The sequence below is a fragment of the Oncorhynchus tshawytscha genome, linkage group LG30 (genome assembly GCF_018296145.1).
Source record: "Oncorhynchus tshawytscha isolate Ot180627B linkage group LG30, Otsh_v2.0, whole genome shotgun sequence".
Lineage (NCBI taxonomy): Eukaryota > Metazoa > Chordata > Actinopteri > Salmoniformes > Salmonidae > Oncorhynchus > Oncorhynchus tshawytscha.
The window spans coordinates 5023139-5049257 of NC_056458.1; the positions used below are offsets into that span (position 1 = coordinate 5023139).

At 46.1% G+C, this 26119-nt stretch overlaps 1 protein-coding gene across 16 annotated transcripts; it reads left to right on the plus strand.

Moving 5' to 3' along the window:
• Positions 1 to 37: 37 nt before the first annotated feature.
• On the plus strand, positions 38 to 26054 carry LOC112228935 (EH domain-binding protein 1-like protein 1). Of its 16 annotated transcripts, XM_024394729.2 has the most exons (32): positions 38 to 697; positions 6850 to 6907; positions 7038 to 7133; positions 7298 to 7351; positions 7490 to 7668; positions 7776 to 7915; positions 8095 to 8163; positions 8702 to 8905; positions 8942 to 9148; positions 9636 to 9824; positions 9994 to 10161; positions 10429 to 10800; positions 12407 to 12466; positions 12615 to 12828; positions 13609 to 14112; positions 14435 to 15043; positions 15187 to 15591; positions 15816 to 16286; positions 16558 to 17016; positions 17926 to 18903; positions 19426 to 20739; positions 21012 to 21354; positions 21490 to 21662; positions 21874 to 21922; positions 22042 to 22608; positions 22781 to 22832; positions 22985 to 23046; positions 23487 to 23607; positions 23780 to 23879; positions 24052 to 24125; positions 24255 to 24369; positions 24733 to 26054. In XM_024394729.2, the coding sequence occupies exons 1-32, from the start codon at positions 594 to 596 to the stop codon at positions 24818 to 24820; spliced, it is 8598 nt and encodes a 2865-aa protein (XP_024250497.2). In that variant the 5' UTR covers positions 38 to 593; the 3' UTR covers positions 24821 to 26054. The 16 variants fall into 16 exon arrangements, with proteins under 16 accessions (XP_024250497.2, XP_024250494.2, XP_024250495.2 ...); XM_024394726.2 differs by having other exon boundaries at positions 8702 to 9148; XM_024394727.2 differs by having other exon boundaries at positions 8702 to 9148; positions 23496 to 23607.
• Positions 26055 to 26119: the final 65 nt, after the last annotated feature.

The following is a 26119-nucleotide window of genomic DNA, read 5'->3' on the forward strand; positions in this document are numbered from 1 at the left end:
TTGCATACTGCCGCATCATCAATGCTTTGCATACCGCTCCCCTTCTCTATCTGCACCACACAGACGCAACAAATGACAAATGATAGGCTACCACTTGGGGAGCGTATTCAATTTACTATAATCTATAATGTAAAATGTGTCATGGTGGCTTATCGGACAGTTTTCTATCCCTGGCTGGCTGGCTGAATGATAACTATTATATACCTAAACGGATTGTCGACACGGATTTCCTTGGGAATAGGACTGACTACCTGTTGCATTTTTTTTTTGCTTTTCATATTCGAATCATGTGGAAGTGTTGAGATGAGGACGAAGTGGATTTGGTTCCGCGTATAAATTGTTAAATAGTGAGGCTACCGTAGTTTCGTGCCACATGTTTTTTCTTCAATGCGTTTAGTTGATATGGCGACAGTTGACTCAACTCGATGAAACTTCATCGGCGGCGTGTCCCTGTTGAACACCGCAGCCTAAAGACATCGGTGTCACGCACCACGAACTGTCATTGTACAGCCATCCGTAGGTTAGCCGACGTTGAAAGGAGAGAGAAGAGGAACTTACTTTTTAAAAACTTTTTTATTTACCTCAACTAAATTATGACTTCGGTTTGGAAAAGATTACAACGCGTTGGCAAGAAAGCGTCAAAATTCCAGTTTGTGGCGTCCTATCAAGAACTTGTGTTGGAATGTACTAAGAAATGGTAGGTTATGTTATTGCTTTAAAAGTAACTAGGCTACTTTTCACAACATCCAATTGATGCACGTCGTCTGAACTGCTCCCATTACGGGCGTTTCTTCCTTGTAATATTTATATTTTAAAAGTAGGTTTCCGCAGCCTAACAACATGGCCACTGTTTATGCTTCATGTCAAATAACTTATTCCATTATTTGATCAAAACCATCGGATCAAACCCATAACGGGCCCTAGTCCGTCATTACAAGTGACAATAGTTACACTTTCAGGAAGGAGATGTGGTTCGTTGTTTCCTCAGCCTGGTTGCAACCTTGCTGGTCTCACATGCAAGACTTAACATAATAAACGCAAAACCGGGACGCCTAAATTAGTACCGGGACACCTAATTACGTTTGGTAGGGTTACTTAAAACAGAATGTTACTTAAGGGAAAGCAGGGGTGGATGTGTGTGTGTGTGTGTGTGTGTATAACGTGGACGTCCAGCAACCCAAAGATTGCGTGTTTTTATCTCATCACTGACAATTTTAGCTAATTAGCAACTTTGCAACTATACTGAACAAAAATATAAGCGCAACATTTAAAGTGTTGGTCCCATGTTTCATGAGCTGATATAAAATATCCCTGAATTTTTCCATACACACAAAAATCTTATTTCTTTTGTGCACAAATTTGTTTATATCTCTGTTAGTGAACATTTCTCCTTTGCCAGATAATTCATCCACCTGACAGGTGTGGCATATCAAGAAGCTAATTAAACAGCATGATCATTACACAGGTGCACTTTGTGCTGGGGACAATAAAATAGCCACCCTAAACTGTGCAGATTTGTCACACAATACAATTCCACAGATGTCGCACGTTTTGAGGGAGAGTGCAATTGGCATACTGACTGTAGGAATAGCTGTTGCCAGATAATTTAATGTTGATTTCTCTACCATAAGCCACCTCCAACATCATTTTAGAGAATTTGGAAATATGTCCAACTGGCCTCACAACCGCAGACCATGTGTAACTACGCCAGCCCAGGACCTCCACATCCGGCTTCTTCACCTGTGGGATTGTCTGAGACTAGCCACCCAGAGAACTGATGAAATTGAGGAGTATTTCTGTCTGTAATAAAGCCCTTTTGTGGGGAAAAAACGATTCTGATTGGCTGGGCCTGGCTCCCCACTTGGTGTGTCTGGCTCCCAAGTGGGTGGGCCTATGCCCTCCCAGGCCCACCATTGGGGGCCTGGGAGGACATATGAAATCCATAGATTATAGGGCCTAATGAATTTATTTCAATTTACTGATTTCCTTATATGAACTGTAACTCAGTAAAAATAGTTGAAATTGATCCATGTTGCATTTATATATATTTTTCTGAATACTTTTTAGCTACTTTGCAACTGCATGTTAGCTAACCCTACCCCTAACCTTAACCCTTTAACCCATCTCCTAACCTTAACCCTACCCTTAACCCATAGCCTAGCTTGCTGGATCGAATCCCCGAGCTGACAAGGTAAAAATCTGTCGTTCTGCTCTTGAGCAAGGCAGTTAACCCACTGTTCCCTGGGCGCCGAAGACGTGGATGCCAATTATGGCAGCCCCCCGCACCTCTCTGGGTTGGGTTAAATGCGGAAGACATATTTCAGTTGAATGCATTCAGTTGTACAACTGACCAGGTATCCCCCTTTCCCTTACCCAAGCTAACGTTAGCCACCTAGCTAACGTTAGCCACAACAAATTGGATTTCGTATGATATCATACGTTTTGCAAATTTGTAGTATATTGTACGAATCACAATTCGTCACATATCAGACAAGATGAATGATGGACATTCACAGCACAGATTAATACATACCATAGCATATTATACGAATTGAAGAGTCCTGAATTACAGCCCAGGTTGGTTTCCTCTGATACAGTAATATGAATAACAGAAGCTCATCGAGCCCTTACATTTCCACGTTTACTTTAGTGAACCTATAGTAGGCAATAGGCACAGGCCTACTGTAGCTTTTATGCACCCAATAGGCATCAATACTCCTAGCCTACTACATCACTGTCAGACCGATTAATGACAGCCATTACTTCAGTCCACTCAACTGGCAGGAGGATCTGGATCATTATGAATTATGATTATGATGCCCTGACATGACCAGATACTGGGTAGCAGGGCAATTGTTTTCCAGAGTGATATAACGTTTAGCTTTCCTTTTTACACCATGATTGAATTTGTTGGTATTTATTCATTTGTGTTGTTAATAAGGATACCTGTATTGATGTCATCGGTGTTGACATGTCATCAATTACCCTTTGATGTTAAGTAAAGAGGAGAAGAGCCTCGGTCAAAACCCTACTAATTGATGAAATTAAAACAACAATTAAAACAACACTCTTAGCAGAATACTAAAGTTAGTTGGCACTTTTATTTTCCATTAGCCGTGATAACGGGGGATCTTTCAATGAGTGTCTGAGTTGCACCATAGTTGGCTATACAACGACGATGTAGTTTGCAATCAGGCCTGCCAATCATGCCACGTTCTTGCTTATCTTTTCATGTTGCCACAGAGCAATAGTATATGCTATTGTGTACTGTACAGTAAAATAAATTAAAAAGGGAAAGGGGGATACCTAGTCAGTTGTCCAACTGAATCTATTCAATTGAAATGTGTCTTCTGCATTAGTGTGACTAGATCATTATTTCTTAATAGATAAGATGTAGACTTAAACTAAGACTGTTTGAATCTGATACAATATCCATACATATTCCTTGGAGCCTTGCACCCAACAGTTGAACTGGATATCACTCATAATAACACAAACAGGAAGAGTGATCGAACTGTCCATCTCATGTTTTGTCAGAAGCTGTTCTAACATGAGAACCAATGAAGGGCGGAGGTTTTTTGAGAGACAGCCTCGCTATTGATTGTAGCTTTTAGTTAGCAGGTGGGTCAAAGTCTTCAGACTCAACCAAGGATCAGTCTTGCCTCTGGTTGGGTTTATGACAGCTGGAGTATGACACAGCGGGCTGCTTTTTGATGTGAGTCATATTGGTCTCTGGTTATTCAGGACTATGGACATGCCTCCTCCTGTCCTAATGGCTTTGCCTGTCCCAGTCTGCCAGTCTATTTATGTGCCCTGTGATGCCACTATGCTTTCAAACCAGCCCCCTCCCCACCCAAACATGCCCTTTGGCTCCCATTCGCTATGTTGCTATAACTAGCCTGCAACCCGAGACAGAACTGAATTTGGCCCTGCTTTTCTATGTTCTCCTCAACAGGCTCCATTAGCCTATTAACTCTCTAGTGTTAGGAAGGAGTCTCTTACAGAGGAACTCCAATATGTTTCGAATATATGTTAAATATATTTAACACAGCCTTCTGTTTGCTTGTATTACAATTTACAACCAATATAAGTGAGCAATCTGCTCAACTGTTTTCTGGATACACATTATAAAGCTATACAAAGAGGGAGGGGATACTTATACCATAAGAAATCATGGACTATACAGTGCCTTTGGAAATTATTCAGACCGCTTGACTTTTTCCACATTCCACAAGGCACACACCTGTCTATATAAGGTCCCAACAGTTGACAATGCATGTCAGAGCAAAAACCAAGCCATGAGGTTGAAGGAATTGTCCGTAGAGCTCCGAGACAGGATTGCGTCAACCCACAGATCTGGGGAAGGGTACCGAATATGTCAGCAGCATTGAAGGTCCCCAAGAACACAGTGGCCAACATCATTCTTACATGGAAGAAGTTTGGAACCACCAAGACTCTTCCTAGAGCTGGCCGCCCGGCCAAACTGAGCAATCGGGGAGAAGGGCCTTGGTCAGGGAGGTGCCGAAGAAACCGATGGTCTCTGGCAGAGCTCTAGAGTTCCTCTGTAGAGATGGGAGAACCTTCCAGAAGGACAACCATCTCTGCAGTACTCCATGAATCAGGCCTTTATGGTAGAGTGGCCACATGACAGCCCGCTTGGAGTTTGTCAAAAGGAACCTAAAGACTCTTAGACAATGAGAAACAAGATTCTCTGGTCTGATGAAACCAAGATTGAACTCTTTGTCCTGAATGCCAAGTGTCACTTCTGGAGGAAACCTGGCACTATCCCTACGGTGAAGCATGGTGGTGGCAGCATCATGCTATGGGGATGTTTTTCAGCAGCAGAGACTAGAAGACTAGTCAGGATCAAGGCAAAGATGAACAGAGCGAAGTACAGAGAGATCCTTGATGAAAACCTGCCGCAGAGCTCTCAGGACCTCAGACTGGGGGGGGGGCGAAGGTTCACCTTCCAACAGGACAACAACCCTATGCACACAGCTAAAACAACGCAGGAGTGGCTTCGGGACATCTCTGAATGTCCTTGAGTGGCCCTACCAGAGCCCGGACTTGAACCCAATCGAACATCTCTGGAGAGACCTGAAAATAGCTGTGGAGTGACACTCCCCATCCAACCTGACAGAGTTTGAGACATCTGTAGAGAAGAATGCGAGGAACTCCCCAAATACAGGTGTGCCAAGCTTGTAGCGTCTCACCCAAGAAGACCCAAGTAATTGCTGCCAAAGATGCTTCAACAAAGTACTGAGTAAAGGGTCTGAATCCTTATGCAAATGTGATATTTCAGTTTTTTATTTTTAATACATTAGCAAACATTTCTAAAATCCTGTTTTTGCTTTGTCATTATGAGGGATTGTGTGTAGATTGATGAAGGGAAAATAACAATTGAATCAGTTTTAGAATAAGGCTGTAACCTACCAAAATGTGGAAAAAGTCAAGGGGTCTGAATACTTTCCAAAGGCACTGTAGGTTAAAAGGGATTGAGAAATATGGTTCCTTCCTCTTGTGAGGTACCCCACCCTCAAAAGCCCTCAAGAATACAGTGGCATGAGCCAGGTCACGTGCCTTATTGCAGTTTCCTTCCATTCTTCCTGTGTTGCAGAAGCCAGAGCTTCATCGTCTTTCTAACAAAAACAAGGGCCAAAACAATGGTTTGAAAACTTCTCCCAGTCAGGGTGACACTGTTATAATGTTACATATTGAGGGAGGATAGAATAGTGTATGACATATTTCATGTATTCATATTTCAGGAATGCATTATTATGTCATGTAAAAAATAATGGCAACATTCACCTCTGGTAGTTCACCAATAGACATATAGAAAACCATATTATGTTTTACAGTAAATCAGTTGGCATGGGTGTGAGATGTATTGAGAAAGTCTGTGTGATGTTACGAATTAGTCCACATGTGTTAAATGAGGTAGTCACCATGCGATACCAATGGCTTGCTGATACGGTACTGCTGGGAGGATGTGTATGAGGCAATGTTTGGCATTCTCCATAGTGATGCATCTGAAAGGCATTTGTAAGGGAAGTCTGGACCAAAGCTACAGTATGTTGCGTAGCATAAAACTGTAGTAGCAAGGATCCCTGGCTTCACACACACACACACACTGTGTCTCTTCCAGCCCCTGGGCATTGACAGCTGATTGTGATCATGTGACTCTCACAAGATCCCCTTTACTGTTTGCTATCCATCCTCTTCTTCATCTGTTGGTGAATAATAACATTTGTTTGGGCTCGATTCCGTTGCATTGTTCTGTTTGTGTAAAACAAACCATACTTTGTAACCTAACCACCAGTAATGACACTGACTGGGGGAGCATTCCCCGTTCTTCTCAGACAATTGTTCCGTAAACAAACAAATAATACAGAACTTGTGTGTTGGTGTTTGCAATTTTTTGAAACACACTGAGTGTACAAAATATTAGGAACACCTGCTCTTTCCATGACCGACTGAGCAGTTGAATCCAGGTGGAAGCTGTGATCCCTTATTGATGTCACCTGTTAAATCCACTTCAGACAGTGTAGAGGAAGGGGAGGAGACAGGTTAAAGAAGATTTGAGACAATTGAGACATGGATTGTGTATGTGTGCCATTCAGAGGGTGAATGGGCGGGGCAAAATGTTTCAGTGCCTTTGAACGGGTTATGGTAGTAGGTGCCAGGCGCACTGGTTTGCGTGTGTCAAGAACTGCAACGCTGCTGGGGTTTTTCATGCTCAACCGTTTCTCGTATGTTGCGAGATGCAAGGAAGTTACAAAACAATTTCTTGCATTTCTCACTCTCTCTTGTCTCATGTTTTGATGCATCATCCTTTTTCTATGATTTCAGGCAACCAGATAAAGTGAGGGTGGTTTGGACCAGAAGAAATAGGCGTATGTGTTCCAAGGTAAATACTCACCCAGATGTACTTAAAAGATAAACAGCAGATCTCTTATCCCACTTGGATGGCAAGGATGCATTGCCGTAACTTGTATCACATTTTGATGTAGTCTTGTTGTCTTAATTTCTCGCTCTAGCTTCATGGATGGCAGCCGGGCATCAAGAACCCATACAGGGGGATGGTGGTGTGGCCCGTACCTGAAAATGTGGATATCTCCCTCACCCTCTTCAGGGTAAATTTCATCCCACGACTATTCATGAGTACACTGTTCTAGAGCTGTTTTTTTTCTGTGATAATTCATCTGTATACATCTCTATTGTAAATTGACAACGTACAAAAATGTGTGGAACATGTCATATTTCCCTGTTATTTTCATTCCCTATGCTTACCCACTAGGATCCCCATTCCGATGTGTTTGAAGACAAAGACTGGACGTTTGTCATTGAGAGTGTGAGTGTACTTTCTGCCTCAATCTAATTACAGTCGCTCACAACAGCCGGCATTGAAATATGAACGTTCATTAAAAGGCCAGCTAGCGGTGCCACTAAAGCCCACTCGTGAATGTATCCCTGCTGCTTTGTCTTGCAGGAGACGAAGGGCCAACGTAAGGTGTTGGCTTCAGTGGACGTAAACATGAAGAAGTTTGCCAGTCCCACTCCCACTCAGCAAGACCTGACATTGAAGCTGAAGCCGCTGTCTGTCAAGGTGCTGGAGGCCACTCTGAAGCTCTCTCTGTCCTGTGTGTTTCTCAGAGAAGGGAAAGCCACGTGAGTCCGTCCCATAACAGCCCGCTAACGGTAGATTCAGAATTACCAGCCGTCAGTAACGACTCCATTACGTGTCGAGGTGGCAATGCTGTGTTGCTCTCCCGCAGTGACGAGGACATGCAGAGTCTGGCCAGTCTGATGAGCGTCAAACCCACAGATATCGGTAACCTTGACGACTTCAACGAGAGCGACGAGGAGGACGACAGGAGGTTCAGTGCTGGAGCTAGCATTAGCAAAGCGGCCGCAGGTATACATGAATCATAAATGTCATGAGATCAAAACCGTACCTTCTTTGGCGCTCTGTATCTGCCTTTCTTTCTGTCACATGACTCGAATAACGGCATCCTCACTTTTCTATCATAATCATATCATAATCTCCTGCCTACTTTTCCTTCTCATGCTTTCTTTCTCCACTTTCTCTGCCAGCTCCTCCTGCTCGTCCAGTGCGCCTCCCGGAAAGGAGGCCTTCTCCTCTAAAACATCCGCCTGTCATAGGTACCCTTACCTCTCTTCCTCTTATTCTTCGTCTTGTTCTAGCCTTTGGTTTTCACCTCTGACTCCTTTCCCATCATCCCACCATAGTACCTCACGTATGGAGGATTTTCAATCATTTTGAAAGAGAAACCATATCCATGGATTTCCGTACAAGTGACAATTGTAACATTACAAAATGATGGATCCCCCAGCGATGTGATTCTACATTAGTCACCACATTGCTTCGTCAAATGTTCCATTGAATCAGATACTTTCCCCAAAGATATCGGACTGCCAAGAACAAATAATAGAGAGCAACAGTATTACTTAGAAACTATGTATATGCTATGCAGCAGCTAGCTGGTTCTCTTGGAAATGTCAGTTGTGAAGTTGTATCTGATTTATGACAGTCATTTCATTTTTAACCTGTCATATCATTCCACTTCTTTGCTTGTCTTTTTTTATCCTTCCTTCCCCTTCCCCTCTCCATCTGTTTCTATTTATACTCCTCTCCATCTACCTCTCCCTCCATCTCTCCATCCCCCTCTTCATCCCATAGCCTGTGGGAAAGAGAGTGGCAAAGCTGGCACTGTCCCTGTCCTCCATTCAAGGCCCCCGCTGCCTGTCCCCCTGACCCCCTCTCCCCGTCTTCAAACCCGCTCCAGACATGCACGCTCTGTGCCACCCTCCCCTGAGCCCCCCAGGCCACCAGTGCCCCCAGTCCCCTTGGTGCCCTCATCCTCAGTGCCATTAGGGCCCCTAGGACCCCCAGTTCCCTCAGTGCCATTAGGGCCCCTAGGACCCCCAGTTCCCTCAGTGCCATTAGGGCCCCTAGGACCCCCAGTTCCCTCAGTGCCATTAGGGCCCCTAGGACCCCCAGTTCCCTCAGTACCAGTGTTTACCCGCCATCAACCACCCTCCGTATCATCAGCGCCCTCACTGCCTGCCTTTACCCACTATCAACCACCGGCACTGCCCAAAATCTTCCGTCCCAGCAGCGGCTCAGGTACCTGCAGCCAGGCAGATGGACTGAATGATGCTGCCTTGACAAGTGCTTAATGAAGCTTAACTTGTTTCTAAATCTGCATGATGGTACTCCCTGAATTGCTTATGAATTGCCTTTTAATTTTATTCAACAAAAGTATCCCCCAGGCAAGAGCATGGTGTAGTAATGTCTGGGGTTGGGCTGTCTTATGAGAGTGATTTGAGCAACGTACAAATGACTAGCAGCATCGACCAGTGGCACTTTTGAACCTGCTTGCTTGTGTTGAAGACTTTTTCTGAAGAGAATACCAGTGTTACGGTAAGTTAACAGAAATGTTCTCTGCGTTATTAACAGGAAACTGTGGTTAAGGAAAGTAAAAGTAACATCACTGCATGTCTATTTGCAGTATCCCTCTTTCCACCAAGTCCTCGCTCTCACCCATTGGTTTATACTATTTATCTATTTCTGCTATTTTTCTTCCCTATTTTCCTTTTCTTCTTGCTCCTAGCGCCTGTGTCTTTTCTGAGTAGTCTCCCGGGGGCTTTGTGTGGCCCTGCAGTGGATTTGAAGCCCCGGGGTGTTGGTCAAGTGGCCCCCGATCGGCCCCAATTTAGACCAGCTGAGCCCCTGGCCTCTGGCCTCTCTCAACACCCCTCTCTACCCTCCGGCCCACAGAGAGGTACCGGATGCATGGAAGGTCAAACGCCACCTGCTTATCACATTGGCTATTCTATGTCTTTAAGTTCGACTCGGTTTGAGTGTCTAATGCTCTAGTTTTTCACTATCAGCTTTCTGTTCTGTCTTATCCTTCATGCCTGATGCCCGCTCTCCCTATCTCCCTCTCTTCCTCTCTTCCTCTACTGCAGCTCGCTCAAATGTCTTCCGTCCTCAGATTGTATCGACTCAACAGCGTCCATCCTCCCCCTCTATCTTTTCCTCTGCTGCATCTCTTCAAGACAAAAACACTGCTACTACTGCCCTGTCTCAGGCAGAGCCATCCTTACCCGAACCTCAGCTCCCCAACACTCCGCCAAGTATGGAAACACATTCTATCTCTAGCGCTGACCACTTTGTGTTACTTAACTTCAGTGGTTATAGCTTGTGTAGATTGCTTCTCTTCCCTTGTATTGTCTTGGAGGGTGTGCCGACGCTTACTTGCTGCTGTGTCTGTACTCTTAATGGTGGTTGATGAGCTAATTATATACTTTTTCTCTTCCCCTCTTCCTCTGTTTACCCGGAATCATGAATCTTTGTCTCCCCGTTCACCCCACCTCTCCCCTTCATCAACTCTCTGCTCTCAGCCTCCATCCGGCAAAGGGAGTGGGGGAGGCCCAGGCCTGTGTCAGTCCCCAGTGGCCCCTCTGTCTCTGGCCTGTCCCCCTCCTATTCCTGTCCGTCTCCCAGGGATTCCATGGCCCCTGTCCCTCTGCTGACTAGCCCAGACCTGGATGCTCTGTGTGACCCTCACTGTCCTCCTTCCATCCCTTTCCCTAAGTCCTCACCTCCCGTCAAGTGTCTTTTCTCTCGCAACCCTCCCTCTCCTCGCTCTAACAACCACTGTAAACGTGCCCTAGTCGTTGCCCCTCTCTCTGACCCTCTACCCAAGCCTGTCCCTTTGCTTCCTGCGACTGTCTGTGCCTCTGCTTCTGCAGCTCTCACCGCCTCCCAGTCAGGTACTGAACCAACAGGTCTCACAGCATGAATACCATCAGGGTGGGGGGAGGGAGGGAGGGAGGGAGGGGGAGACTAGGTCTATGACATCAGCCTCGTTTCATCAATAAAACCATTCTGGCCAGTTTGTCCCTTGCGGTTCACTGCCTGTTGGCAAAGGACTGAGACAAGCACACTATTCCACTGCCAATTTTAGCTGTTACTAAATTCATTTCAATGCCTATGCACAGTGCTGAAGGCACAGTACCAATGAAGTGGTGTAATTAGCTAAGAATATATCCTGCACAAAGGCCCAGTTGTCTGTATAGTCCATGAGCCATTCCCCCAAATGTGGTGAGGATGTCTCACAGGGATTTTTTTGGAAGGTCTAGGTCTCTGGAGTTGTGATGGCAGTACAACAATTGGGTTATCACTTTTTCTTTCATCTCTCCATCCCATTCATTTTTCCCCCTAGGGATTTGACCCTTATTACAAACAGCGTCAGTATACAACAAGTTATTGCTCACATATACCCTTTAATCATATATCATTTGGAATGCTTAGACTCCCAGCTATCCGTCAGACACATTTTTGGGGGGAATGTTCAACAGAACTCTGACCTTTGACCTCTAGGGTGCATATCAGAATGACCTGGTATAAATTATTCGACAAGCAAGTGATTCTGAAAGGTCATGAAATTACCTTTCAAATGATATACAATATAGCCAACTTTGAAAGCACCCGCAATCGGCCATATTGTGCCATTGGCATTAGAATGTTGGAAGCTTAGCCACAGAGTGCCACGTAGTGGGGCAGCTATGTTTGTGGATCGTAACATTGGTGATAGAAGCATGAAATTGAGAGACACAGAGCTAAAACAGCCATTTTATAGCCAAACTGGGGTCTTATTGGATCCATTTTGCATGAGCATATCTGTATGAAATCTCATTCTAGTCTCTCGCTCTTCACCAAAGTTTAGAATTGTAAACTAATAGAAAATAGAAGTAGGAAACTATTGTGAGCACTTCGACAGATCCCTTGATATCCACCACATGGGGAAGAGCGAGAGAGAGAGACCCGACTCAACTCCAACTAAACTGTCTGTCGTACAGCAGAGAGCGTGTCCAACTCCGAACCCACACAACTGAATAGATAAGAGCATATCATCAACGCACCGCTTCCAAAGAAGCTCTCCGTAAAGAAAATGAACTGCGCGGCGGTAGCTTTAACAGGCCATTGGTAGGGATGAAAGAGGGGGATATCCGGAGATTGCTCCAATTGCTGCACTGCTATCACACATTTTCCCACTCTAGGGACATGGACCTTAAAAAAAAAAATCCCTAGGAGACATCGTCACCCCAAGTGAACCCAACCGAAACCCCCCCCCCCGGTCTCATGGACTAGTAGACAGTACACAATACGTCCTGTTGCAGCTGCAATGGATGAGAGCATTCTGTTACCACTGCCAGTAATATCTTAGTCCAGACAAGACGTTCCTGTGAACCACGTCATGCACCGCTGAGTGTCAACAATGTCATACTGTACCCACTAATGCAATGTTTAAACGGAAGTAACATTGTTCTATGTTATCCCCATGACGTTATGCGTGCCTCTTTTTTATTTATACAGAGATCCAGAGGGAGTTAAATACTCTCACAGAAGAGGAATACCACAGTCCTGCTACACTTGGTGAGATATTCTGCCATGTTCTTGCTATATTTACAGAATATATTGAAGTACTGGATTGTATTCTAGCATAATATGTTGTTTTCCCTATAATAACCAAGAATGCTGTTAAACCTTGTTTGACTGGTCTATGCCTCCCGACCCCCTCCAGGGCCGAAACTGTCAGAGCAGCAGAGCCTGTCTGTCTCAAGTGAGACCCTTCCCCTGGCCCTGAACAGAGGGGACGAGTCTCTCCGCTCCCCCAGAACTGCTGGCACCATCAGGATCGCCAACCAACAAGCCTCTGCGTCCCTGGAGAGAGACCGGGAGAGCCGACCGGAGTCAGAGAAAGCCGTGGGGTTGAAAGATGGCGGGACCATTAAAGGGTGAGTTCCTAGTGGGTGGTGTACTGTACAGCCACTTCGCAGCTGGGACCTCAACGCTTCCATTTTCAAATGCTGTGGTTGAAGTGTGAGACAGTGTTCGAGGTTATATGGTTGTTAAGCTTGTGCGTGTGTGGTACACTATGAGCATGAGAAGAACATGTCTGCTGTGAGTTTGAGATAAGCACATGCATGAGGTTTGTGTGTGCTGACTTTGAAAGCCCCACTTTTTATGAATCGTTTTTCACAATTGTTTGACAAATGGGGCAGCTTTAGCCTTTTCGTTGCTATTGGTTGCTATGATTTTGAGACTAATCGCAAAATGGTTGCCAATGGCTGCAAGTGTTTAATGGAGTGAAAGAAATCTTTGCCCGCCTTTCAGCTTCACAGCAATGTTGCAGAGACATGCTGTAGGGAGATTTCCTGATTGATGGATCTCTGTTGACTCATAAAGGGCAGAAATAGGCCTATTTATGGCCTCAAACAGGGAGGAGTGTTAGAGAGTGGCATGAGAGTGGAATTTATGTATGTAGGGTCTTGTTTTCCATTTATACCCAGCTACATAGCATGCTTCCCCACCCACGATTACTCATCCCCTTCCTCTGTCTTGTTACTGCTACTTTCATTTCACCTACTATAAAACACACAACCCTCCCTAACACTACTGCGTGCTTCCAATCATGACCCTGATGTGTGTGTGTGTGACCTGCCTGCTGTGCGCCCCGGGAAACCTCCCTGCTCTCGAACGTCTGAGCTCTGACACCAAGTATCTTTGTTCCTCAGTTCTGGGCAAGATGGCAGCCCAGCAACTGGTATCCCTGGCCCTACGCCCACAGAAGTCTCTGAATCAGCAGAGCTTATTCCAGCGCTCCCTCCTCCATGGCCTTTCTCTAGCCCGGAGACAGAAGCACCAGAGAGCACTACCCCTAAAGAGCCTTCTACCAATATCCTGGGAGCATTTAGTGTTGATAACCCGCCATTGGCCGGAAAGAAGTCTGGCTTCAAACAGACATCCAATGAGACCAAGGAAGTGCCTTATCAACCTGCCAAGCCAGAGGACTCCTCTCCCTCATCCCTGGACAAAACACCTTTTATTGCAGACAAGCCGCCATTGGCTGAGCCTGAGCTCGACTTTGATGACCTAATCATAGAGACGCCTGATCCATCAGTCACGGCAGATAACTTGTTTTTGGAGGACAACGCAGGCGAAGAGGGATCAAAAGCGGACACAATAAAGAGGTCGCCATTCAGCATCTTGAAGACTCAAATGGAACATCTGGCTGGAGGGTAAGTGTGAGATTCTGTCAGCAAGCAGACAGTGCTGGTATTTCCTCTCAAGGCAGCCTCTTAGAGAAGTTGTTTTTTTCCGTCCTCATCCTTATGTGACGATGTATCCTCATCCTTACGAGCCTGAACGCTATACTTGGCTATATTATATACAGGCACTCTTTAAGTATTTATTGAATGGCACCTCTTTTCTTCACACACAAATGTGTTTACACACGTACACACACATATATGCACACGACCACACACGTACACACCCACTTCTGAGAATAATATCTCCATTGACGCTCAAACCCTTGACATCAGTGTCCCTGTCTCTCAGTGTTGAACAGGAAGCTGATGTAAATTCAACGGCAGGACCATATTCAAAAATGGCAACATCAAAAGAGCACAGGCCAGTTGACACGCAGCTACTTCCAGAGATTGTAAACATCACGTGTGAAGACACAGCCGAGAAGCACGGCAAAGGCCAAGAGAAGCCCGTGGAGAAGAAGCAGGAGAAACAAAGGCCGACACCTGATTTTCCCTGTTTATATGACCTCAACAAGTCAGATGAAGACAAGGAAATTATGAAAAACATGGCTGCCCTGGAGGCTTGTCCTCCCAGTATGACATCCACACCAGCTGAGTCATCCAGTATTCATACTCAAGAGCTCCCTCCTCTGGAGAAAAAGCCAATCAAAGCTAAAAGGCCATCATGGGCTGAGGAGGTTATGGGCTCCAAAGAGGAGGACAAGAAACAGATGGACAATCAACCCCAGGATGAGAAGGCCTCATTATCACAAGCTGATGAGCACAAATCGGCCCCCCTTGAAGTCCAAGCTAACAGGAGTGATGAGGAGTCACATAGTTCAGAATGGAATTCAACGGAAGAGGAGGCAGGCATTTCGGAAGCCCACAGAGGGGATACTGGCTGTGTTCAGAAAGAGCGGTAAGTGAGAGCACATTTTGTTTACATTTTTTCTCTCTACGAAATGTCCTTTTAACCTTGTCAACCTTTCTCATTGTCTAAACTCTCTCTTCCTCTGTCCCACTCCATATCCTGTTCCGTCTCACCTTCCGTCTCTCTTTCAGTTCTTCTGACCACGTGTCATCAAAAGCAGACACATTTCCCTTGTCAGGCAGTGTCAGTGTAGATAAAACCATAGAAATAGATTTACTATCAAATATCAGTAATGCTATTTCTATAGTGAAAACCATGGATGCCACGCCAGGAAGCCTAGAGACTGTGGCTGAACCCCCTCAATATCAAGTTGTTGAACCTATGGTCCAATCCAGCTTGACATTAGAGACCATAGCTGAGGATGCAGTGGCGCAGGCAGAGCTTCCCCTCTGGGAGGCCCTGGAGGAGAACGCTCAGGATCCGAAACCAGAGCAGGACTCTGGAGAGGAGACGATCAAAGATGAAGTCCTTGGAGAGGAACAGGGGAAAGTCGATGAGAACATGCTAGTGCCGGACGTAGAATCACCGGAGACAGGGTAAGTGTGGAAGGAAGGCACCTCTATACCACTGAGAGGAATCGATGACCTCAGAGTTAAAGCTTAACGTAAAAAGGTGTGAATTATAGTCTGGTGGGTATCCTTGGCAACACTTCAAATGTATGACGATGCCTGGCCGTGTGTCTGAACTTGCAAAATATTCACTGTGTGTAGGCTAATTATACAGTAATACTGAGGTAATTCCCATATGTTTGTCCTCTCAGCTCAGACAAAGCTGTTAAGCCAGAAGCTGGCATTAGCAGAGATGAGGGTCACAAGACAATCACCTCCGATGAATCAGAGGTGTTCCAAATGCCTCCTACCCCAGAGCCCACACCCCAGTGTCCTGAATCACTTCTAAAGGAGACTATTGTAGAGGAGGGTAAAGACAGTGAACCATCAACTTCACCGTCTACATCCCCTCGGCACCTCCCCACGAAGGTGTTCAGTAGCTCCACCATGAAGCGCTCATTGCAGATAGACACGCTTGTGTCATTGGAAGCAGCCATTTCTCCAGCTGGAGAGTCAGATTTAAACGAAGAGGACCTATGCGATATGAAGCGTCCTCCCAGCACGGGGGCTGTAGAGGCAGAGAAGCCTCTATGGGCTGCTTTAGAAGAGAAAACTAAGGAGAAAGGGACCGAGGGAGTAGGCATGAGCACATTGGAGGCAACAAAGAGTACCTTGCAAACAGTGTAAGTTACTGGGGATTAAACTCCTCATGGCATGGCATGAAGTGTCCGTGTGAGGTACATTTACATTAGACATGCATGTTTGTGGTGGTGTTGACATTTCATACATGTTTTAATGCTCACCCAAAAGTGCCAATAACACTGCGTTTAGGCTATAACTTTTCTGGACACTAGTCGTATTCCCCTTAGTAGAAATCTCTATGGATTCTGGTCCTTGTGCTGGTGTCAGACTAGTGTCCAATCAAGTGTCTCATTTCATATCTGTCTGTGGCAGCCCATCTGGACAGGGATCTGTAGCAGAGATCCACTTGACTGAGTACCTAGAGGACACTCCCCTCCCATCTCCCTCCAAGGAAAATAGAGAAACAGACATTTACTTTGACTGTGACAGTTCAGTGGAATTGTACACGCCATCAAAGGAGGAGGCCCCCATTCGCCTTCATAAGAAGAAGAAGCAATTATACCTGGAAAAATGTGCTGTTGTCAACACTGAGAGTGAAGGTGAAAGTGAGTCTGGTTCCTCCATGGTCGGTCCAGGACAAGCCGACAATGAGCAGCAGCTAGATCCGGTGTGGAAGAAAAGTTCCGTGGACGCATCAGATTTAAGTACAAGAGAAGAGTTGGAAGATAAGCAGGTTTTGGGGAGGCTGGCGCAGGTTCCCGTAGCTGTACAGGAGGAGGGTCTTGATGTTGATGTCTTCATGAGAGCATTAGTGAGGGCCATGTACAGAGGGTAAGTCTGATGGGCGACCGAGGCTTGCTCAGCTTTGACATCTTTGATCAGCATGGCCACAGGCATTTTAGGGACTCTTTAAGTGCTCTTGACTCTGCGGCTGAATCTGAAATGTGTCTATTTTTGTGTACGCCGGCTTTTGCTTGTGAAGACATGTCGTCAATAAGATGCGACGCTTAATTAGCAACGTTTGTTTCAACCAATTTGAAAGATTTCACATCTACACTGAGTGTACAAAACATTAGGAACGTTAGGAACACCTGCTCTTTTCATGACAGACTGTGCAGGTGAATCCAGGTGAAAGCCTTATTGATGTCACTTGTTAAATCCACTTCAATCAGTGTAGATGAATGGGAGGAGACAGGTTAAAGAAGGATTTTTAAGACATGGATTGTGAATGTGTGCCATTCAGAGTGTGATTTAAGTGACTTTAAACGGGGGAACGGGTTATGGTAGTAGGTGCCAGGCGCACCGGTTTGAGCGTGTCCAGAACTGCAACGCTGCTGGGTTTTTCACATTCAACAGTTTCCTGTGTGTATCAAGAATGGTCCACCAACCGAAGGACATCCAGTCAACTTGACAAAATTGTGGGAAGCATTGGAGTCAACATGAGCCAGCATCCTTGTGGAACCCTTTCGACACCTTGTAGAGTCCATGCCCCGACGAATTGAGGCTGTTCTGGGGGTAAAAGGGGGTGTTAATTCAATATTAGGAAGTTGTTCCTAATGGTTTGTACTCTGTGTATATGTTCAAAGATTTGATGGAAATTTGAATTGTACAATGTCACCTTGAAATATGTCTTAAAGTCCATTGAAAAAGAACTGCATCTTCCATGCCTGCTGTACATGTGACCTAAAAACATAATTCAAATATCCCCTAAATATTTGTTCAAATATCCCCATTCCCTAGTTATGAGACTGTGACTTCCATACTTCAGCCATCTGGCCTAATGATGTCTAATGATGAGGTAGGAGAACCAGACTCAAGACCACTTTCTCCATCTGAGTTTGAGATCCTACCACCTGAAGCCTTTTCTGATGCATTGGAGGAACTCCCAGTCATGGTCACAGACTCATCACCGGTCCAGTTGGCCCACAAGAATGAAACGACTGAAGAGACTGGCAGGCTAAGCTTAGTGGAGACTTTGTGTTTAGCTGCTGTGGAGCAAGAGATGTTCAAGGATCCAATCACAAAAATTGAGCAAGAGGTCAAACCTCTGAAGGAGTCCACCAAACCACATAAAGAGACTACCAAACCACTGAAGGAGAGCACAGAACCACTAAAGGAGAGCACAGAACCACTAAAGGAGAGCACAGAACCACTAAAGGAGAGCACAGAACCACTAAAGGAGAGCACAGAACCACTAAAGAAGAGCACAAAACCACTGAAGGAGAGCACAGACCCACTGAAGCAGAGCACAGAACCACTGAAGCAGAGCACAGAACCACTGAAGGAGAGCACAAACCCACTAAAGAAGAACACAGAACCACTGAAGGAGAGCACAGAACCACTGAAGGAGAGCACAGAACCACTGAAGGAGAGCACAGAACCACTGAAGGAGACAAACACTGCGAAGGGTAAACCAGAGAAGGATGTTCGTCCACCTGTGTTACCACCTGTAGAAAATGAAAAGGATGCAAAAAGCTGTACAGACGATTTCCCACCACTGAGAGAAGCAGAGCTGGATGAAATAGCTTATGAGGAGTGCTTGGAAGACAATGACGACGCCACCCCTATCGTTAACTACACTAAAGCCCGTAAAGAGACAATCAAGGGAAAGACCAAGACAGTGTTCATGCCTGACAGCGATTCAGATGAGTTGGAGTTTGAGATGGGGCAGGAGGATATAGGCACAGTGTGGCTAGCAGAGTTGTACATGGATGCAGGGTAAGTGCCTGAGCTCCTGTCGCTCTCTGCACTCCTTTCCTGCATGGCTTAGTGAGACAGATTGTATTCATGTAGTAGGAATGGAGCTCTGTCAGGTTGTGGCTGGGTTTTTGTTCTCCGGCTTCTGGAGTGGTACAATTAGTTGTCTTTGCTTATTTTTGAATGATCTTTTTTTCGGATTTCTCGTCAAGTTATTTCACATGAACTTGCGATTTTCAGATCTTTGTGTCCAGTCTACTACCATGCCTGAGGCGAGGGTTTAACTGTTGGATGTTAGTCCTCTGAATGTGCATTTGCATGTGAAAGTGTTTTTGCAAACAACTTTTAAACTGAACCCAGTGAAATGTTGGACATAACTGATAGTGAGCTTGCCGTGTTGATGTTTACTGTTGCCACACCTCGGCTGTTGGACCGTTGCCTTTTGACTGTGGCGTGGTCAAGGATTGTGTGGCCGTCTGCATTTTGGGGAAATTGCTATCGTAGCCTTGCCAGATGGCTAACGTTGATATCTCTGTTTCACAGTCGAGCGGTGTTCTCTTCTTCACCACCTGCTCCACACGAGGTCAACCGCCCTGATAGTGTGTCCACACAGCAGGCCACATCAGTGGGGTCCCACCCTGCAGGACCTATTACTGGAACCATTGAACTGGGGCCACTTCCCCGTCGTCGCAGCAACAAAAAAAAATGCACTCCTCCAGTGCCTCTTCAGGAAGTAGGCCCAGGGAGAGTTAGTCAAGACACGGCACCTGTTGCCAGTTGCCTGGCTCCACCAAAGCGAATCAAAAAGAAAACTGTTCCACCACCCGATAATATGGATAGTGAGGCAATGGCACGAGAGAGCAGCAAATCTAGCTTAAAGGAGACTTTTAACACTGACGCTAAAGAGGAAGACATTCCAAAACCACTAGTCCTCGCCATGGAAACAACTTTTTCAGATAGCATTCTGGTGACAGCCAGAGAGAAGGGAGCCAATGACGAGCCTCATCTAGCAAAGGATGAGAAAGATGTCCCAGAGAAAGATGTCTCTGTCAGCTCAGTAGTCCCATGGCCTCTACGGCCCTCTCAACCTGGAACACCTACTACATGTCCCAAGGTCCCTCACGTAATCACTACGGAACCCCCCAAAGAGGACCTAAGCCTAATTGAGGAGGAAATGTTGCTGCTGGCTAAGATTAGTCAGATGGCAGGAGAAGAGCCATCAGATGTGCCTGTGTTTGTGCCTGTGCCTGCCACGCACTTCAGGAAACGCCTGATCCCCTCCTTCCATGAGGACGACTCTTTTCTGAACCCAGAAGATCTCCCAGCCTCCGAAGCCAGTGAGGAACAAGAGACTCCGTTACCAATGATCCCTCAGGAAGCCAGTCTAGACAGGCCTGAGCCAAACCTCCTAGATCTAGATGGAAGGAAAGGGCGGCAGGAAATCATTAGTGAGCCCTCCACCATAGCCGCCTCCTCCTCAAATCGTAGCCCATCAGAAACGATTACAGAGGTTAATCCGGTGGTGGCAACCACTGAGGGTATGACATCATCAGACTCTGCTGTGAACTCGACAGTCCGTTCAAAGGAGCCAGTGGAGGTTGAGGAAAGTATCCCGATGACAGAGACGGTGACAGATGGGGTACCTGTTGACACAGGGTTGAAAGTAGACAGCGGTGCGCTCTCTACAGTTTACCGTGTCCCTGCCCAAGAGGAGCGCTTGTTATTGACTGAAACCGGGGCAACAGTCCTCATTGGGAAGGTGCCTGAATCAGGGGTCGAGGAGGAGGATGGTCTTGAGATAGAACAAGATGCTACTCTGTGCACTGTAGCTACACCAGTGAACGGGGTGGATGAACAGTAAGTTAGCAGGACAACCCATGACATTGTCTAGCTTTGGCGTGGCCTGGTTTGATGTTAATCAGGTCATGTCATCGGGCTCTTGTAACTCCTTGCCCAGTTGAATACTGTTGACGAATACTATTGACTTGGATCAGTGCATAACTGTAAGCTGTTTTTGTATGTCTACAGGACAATAGAGTAACTGAAACGAGATCAGAAGTTTATACATATCAGCTAACTTTACTTGGCTGTCCCATCATCTTATCTCAACCATTTCTGTCCCTTTTTAGATCTGAGACGGCTGAGGGGGGAAAGACGTCCGGTGACCTGGCTGTCCCAACGATATGCTCAGCCACCCAGCCATCCGCACCAGACACCACAACCCAGAGGAACGACCAGCCCCCAGCCACCAGCCCAGGCAGTGAAGAGCCACAGTCCAATGGACAGACCCCAGCAGATAAGGGGGTCACCTCTGGTCAAGCGTCAGACACGATTGTACCTCCCCGACGCAGCAAGAAGAAAACCCTTTCCTTTCCCGTGGTCCTTCAGGAAGTTGCCCCGGTGTCCTCCACTACCATGGCGGACAAGGATGAAGCCGATACTAAAGATGTGCTAGTCCTCAGCCGACAGGAGGTACATTTGATTCTCATATTTCCTTTTCATAAGAGGTATCAACAGTTCATTATATTTCAAACACAGCTGAACATGGAATATGTCAATGAGACTGTCAGTAGCTATAACAGGTCTCTCTCCCTCTGTCCCTCTCAGATGTCAGGTCCACTGCCCAGTCCTGGGCTGGTCACCTCCAGCAAGTCTCTGCTGGAGTGGTGCCAGGAGGTTACGAAGGGGTATAAGGGAGTGAGGGTCACCAACTTTAACACCTCCTGGCGTAATGGCCTGGCTTTCTGCGCCATCCTACACCACTTCTATCCCGACAAGATGTAAGCACTTAATCGCTAATCAGTTAAATTCCCAGCGACAATGTTCCGTCCTAGTCGGAACGTGGAAAGTCACGCAACTTTATTATGAGTCCATGCATGTACTTGAATAATTATTCCACCTTTGTACAGGGATACAGCCGAAGTCCTCACAAAATAGTATCAGGAAGTTCCATCCGTGTCCTTCTATTAACTACGGGTGGGTTTTTTTCAGAGATTTTGAGGCACTGGAAACCAACGACATCAAGTTAAACAACAAGAAGGTGAAAAAGTCATATTTACTGTACATCACTATGTATAATAATAAACACACGTCACGTCTATAAGGAACACAGAAGTCAGCATTTTTGTCCTGACCCTTCTCTCTCTCTCTCTCTCTCAGGCCTTTGATGGCTTTGCCGCGCTGGGCATCTCCCGTCTAATGGAGCCCTCAGACATGGTACTGCTCTCTGTGCCAGACCGCCTGATCGTCATGACTTACCTGAGTCAGATCCGCACCCACTTTACAGGGCAGGAGCTGAGTGTGCTTCAGATAGAGCATAACAGCAGCCAGTCCAGCTATGCAGTGACTGAGCCCAGTCAGGGTTCTGATGTGGACGCTGCTGCTCGCTTCTGTGCCCGCAAGCTACAGGAAGGTAGCATCTCCCTGGAGGACGGTGCGACAGAACAGGCCTCTAAGCCCAATGGGAGCCTAGTGCCACCGCCTCGGACGAAACGGTTGACAAAGGGGGATGAGAAGGGGAGCGGAGCTGGGGGTTTGGAAGGGGGAGCGGGTGGATCACAGACCCCAGTGCCTCCACCCAGGTCACACGCCTCTGCAGCGAAATCCGGATTTGGTCACGTGAGAGATGCCGACCTGGTGAAGAAAAGGCGCTTGCGGCTGAAGAGTGAGTCTATGGATGAAGGGGATGGGCTGGAGCAACAGAGTAGCACATCCAAGAGCACAGAGGTACATGCTGAATGCGGCCTTTTCTCCCAAGCCATTTTCCCATCTTTTAAAACTCCTTTCTTGCATTTGAACGGAGATTGATGTTCTATTCATTTGTCAACGTTTTGCTCTTGACACAAGGCCACGTTTCTCTTTACCTATAACATCTATTGTGTTTGTGTCTCCTGTCCAGTCAGCTGAAAGTGTATCAGACAGAGCAGTGAAGAACGGCACCTCAGAATCAGGTAGGAGATTTACCAGGAGGTTTTTTACCTGAACTGAAGGAGATGACAACAGAAATTGACACAGTGCTTAAGCGTGATATGAAAGGCTGCAGTCTCTGTGATTTCCTTGTTCAGTAAATATTCTAATGACCAACTGTTTGATCTGTATGCAGAGACAATGAGCCCAGTGCCTGTCCAGGAGTCCAGTGTCCCAAGCCAGGAGGAGGATACTCTGGTCAGTTCAAACCTTTACGTCATGTTATTATCCACTTGAATGTTTACATTTGTATTCTCTTTGGGCTTCTCTTTTTACCTTCACTGCTAGGCCTCTGTGGCGTTTAGTCATGGCTTAACCTGTCCATCACTACCTCTTTACTGCTAGGCCTCTGTGGCGTTTAGTCCAAGGCTTAAACTGTCTGTCACTACCTTTTTACTGCTAGGCCTCTGTGGCATTTAGTCCAAGGCTTAACCTGTCCGTCACTACTCTTAATTTTTATCATATTTATTTCCTGGTCTTCTCTTTGCCTTTAGTCCTGTTTCTCCCTCTAATCTTCTGGCCTTTTCCTGTATGTCATCTATCTATGTTCATCTGTGCGTCTCTCCTTACACGTCCTCCCATCTGTCTGTTGTCCGTTTTCGTTTTGGCAATGTGTGTCTCTGTATCTTCATGGTCAGCGTCTGCAGGACACCAGTCAGTATGTGCTGAGTGAGCTGCAAGCCCTGGAGACTGAACAGAAGCACATCGACAACCGAGCAGGCGTCGTGGAGAGGAGACTCAGAAGACTGATGGAATCAGGTGAGAATGACGAAAGGTATCAAAAGGGTGCTGAACCTAACGTGAACCGTGTCAGGCATACCGCTATGTGTGCTTATCAACAGATTCACTTTCTCAGTATATACAGCAACAACAAAAAAACACACCTTTTTAAGGTGCCATTTTAACTGTGGACATTGTGCACTTGCTCCAGGTAGCGACCAGGACGAGGAAGAGAAGCTGATCCAGGAGTGGTTCACTCTGGTCAACAAGAAGAACGCCCTTATAAGGAGACAGGACCACCTGGAGTTGCTGTAAGACACAACACACCACTCACACATCTATTATTTTTAAGAATACGTAACACGTTCATGTTACTAGCAAATGGTTTTGACATGAAATTTGCCGTCTAACTACATGTGCCATAGTATGCTCTGTTTTGTGTACCCAGCAGAGGGCAGCTAACCGAATGTATTGTATTCACAGGCAGGAGGAGCAGGACTTGGAGAAAAGATTTCAGCTACTGAATAGAGAACTCCGAGCCATGATGGCCAATGAAGGTTAGTCCCGTGCATAAGCAGAACCTTTGTTTACATTGAGCACAACCGGTGAGACGACTGTAGACCCAAAGCAGTCGGGCCGTGCATAATTACTGTGATGTTATCTTCCCTCGTCTTCCCTCTCTTCAGAGTGGCAGAAGACTAAGGCCCAGCAACACCGGGAGGAGCTCCTGCTGCAGGAACTGGTCTCTCTGGTCAACCAGCGGGACGAGCTGGTCAGAGACATGGACGCCAAAGAGCGAGGGTGAGACTAGCCCATCTGTTTGTTACAGCCATTGCGTATACAGTTTGAAACACCAAGCATGTGTATAGGACGTCACGGTGCTCCCTTAGCGAGTGCCACTCCCTCCCGATTCGGGCCCATACCTGGTGCGAACTCGGGGACCTCTGCCTCACAAACACACATGCCCTCCCTCAAGCGTCTTAGCCAATCGCGCCGCCTCAAAAGCTAGCTAACGAGGCGACGCAAGCAGGACACTTAAGGCCGAGGGGTACGTTTCACACGTCCCCATGTGCTACACGCGCATGTTCCATATGTTTGATATGATGAGGTAGCGTGCCGGTTGTTTATGTGTGTGTGTGTGTGTGTGTGTGTGTGTGTCCTCAGGGCCGTTGAGGAGGATGAGCGCCTGGAGCGGGGGCTGGAGCTTAGACGCAGGAAGTTCAGCAACAAAGACAAGTGTGTGCTACAGTGAGAGAAGGGACAACAATGACAAATACCAACCCATCCAGGAACTAAACCTCCATAATCCCTGCTTCATACCAAGCTCTCACTCACTCAGCATCCTACAGTATGAAATACCCCTAGGAACCTGCCACCCCAGCAACAAATCCAAAGCCCTCTGCACCGATGGGATGATTGTCAAGCAGTGTTTTCTCTCCTTAACTGGGATTTTGGGACTGGTCATTAATGATCAATTACGTCCCCTGGGACACTGGAGCTGTGTGCCTTCCCCTTTGGAGATACTTGAACCAAATTTCCCCCTGTACGGTGAAGGTCCCTCATCCACTTCAAACTTTTGATTGAAAAAACGAGGACCTGTACAGTTGTCAGTCAATATGCCTTACTCTGTCATTCAGTAGACAGAAAGCCCACTGTACCAACAGGTGTGTGTGTGTGTGTGTGTGTGTGTGTGTGTGTACCTTTAGCCCACCGAGAAGATAAGTGGTTCCGTAATTAAGTGCCTACTCTCACATCTGTAAACATGTCATTGATCTTATCTGGTCCGACAATATACGATAATCAACTATATTAGATAGTTTGTTCTTTGCCTTAATGCTTTGGTGGAACTGGCTATTAAAACAACGGTCTGGTGGTTTCGCGCAAAATATTAAAAGGGCTCTGTACACAGGAGGACTGACCGTTCTGTGTTTTACTTTGGACCCAGATGTTTGACGACAGACTCAAGTTTGTGAGAGTACCTCGTATTGAGCTTCTCTGGTGTCGAATGTGTTTTCAATCCTTCTTTTATTTATGGTTTGGACATTTTGCATGAGAAATGTTTGGGTTCGGTGTGTGTCATATTGAGCATATATGAACAGTCAATCAATCAACTCCGAAATGAAAGGAAAAGAGGACAGTGAACAAAACGTGAGACTTTAGTTGTAGAGAGAAGCTAGTAGTACTACTTGGAATACATACAGGACAATAAATACCATCCTGTAAATATTAATATTTATACTCTGTTATAACCTGGCACTGCAGTTCTTTTCATGTTTTTTTGTTTGTTAGCAAAGACCTTTAGTTTCACATTTCTATTATCACTGATGATGATGATGATGATGATGATTTGTTACTAACCACTGGTCCAACTGAAAATGCAATGGCGTATTACTTTGTCCCAGCCTCTTTTTAAAAAGGACATTCGAACACAATATGTTTTGTTTAAACCAGGGAATGATAAATAATACATTTTTGAAGTTTAAAAAGAAAATTGGGAGTCTGTTTGAATAAGTTTCCTCTAATTTGTTCTCATATCTTTGTGGTACTTGTT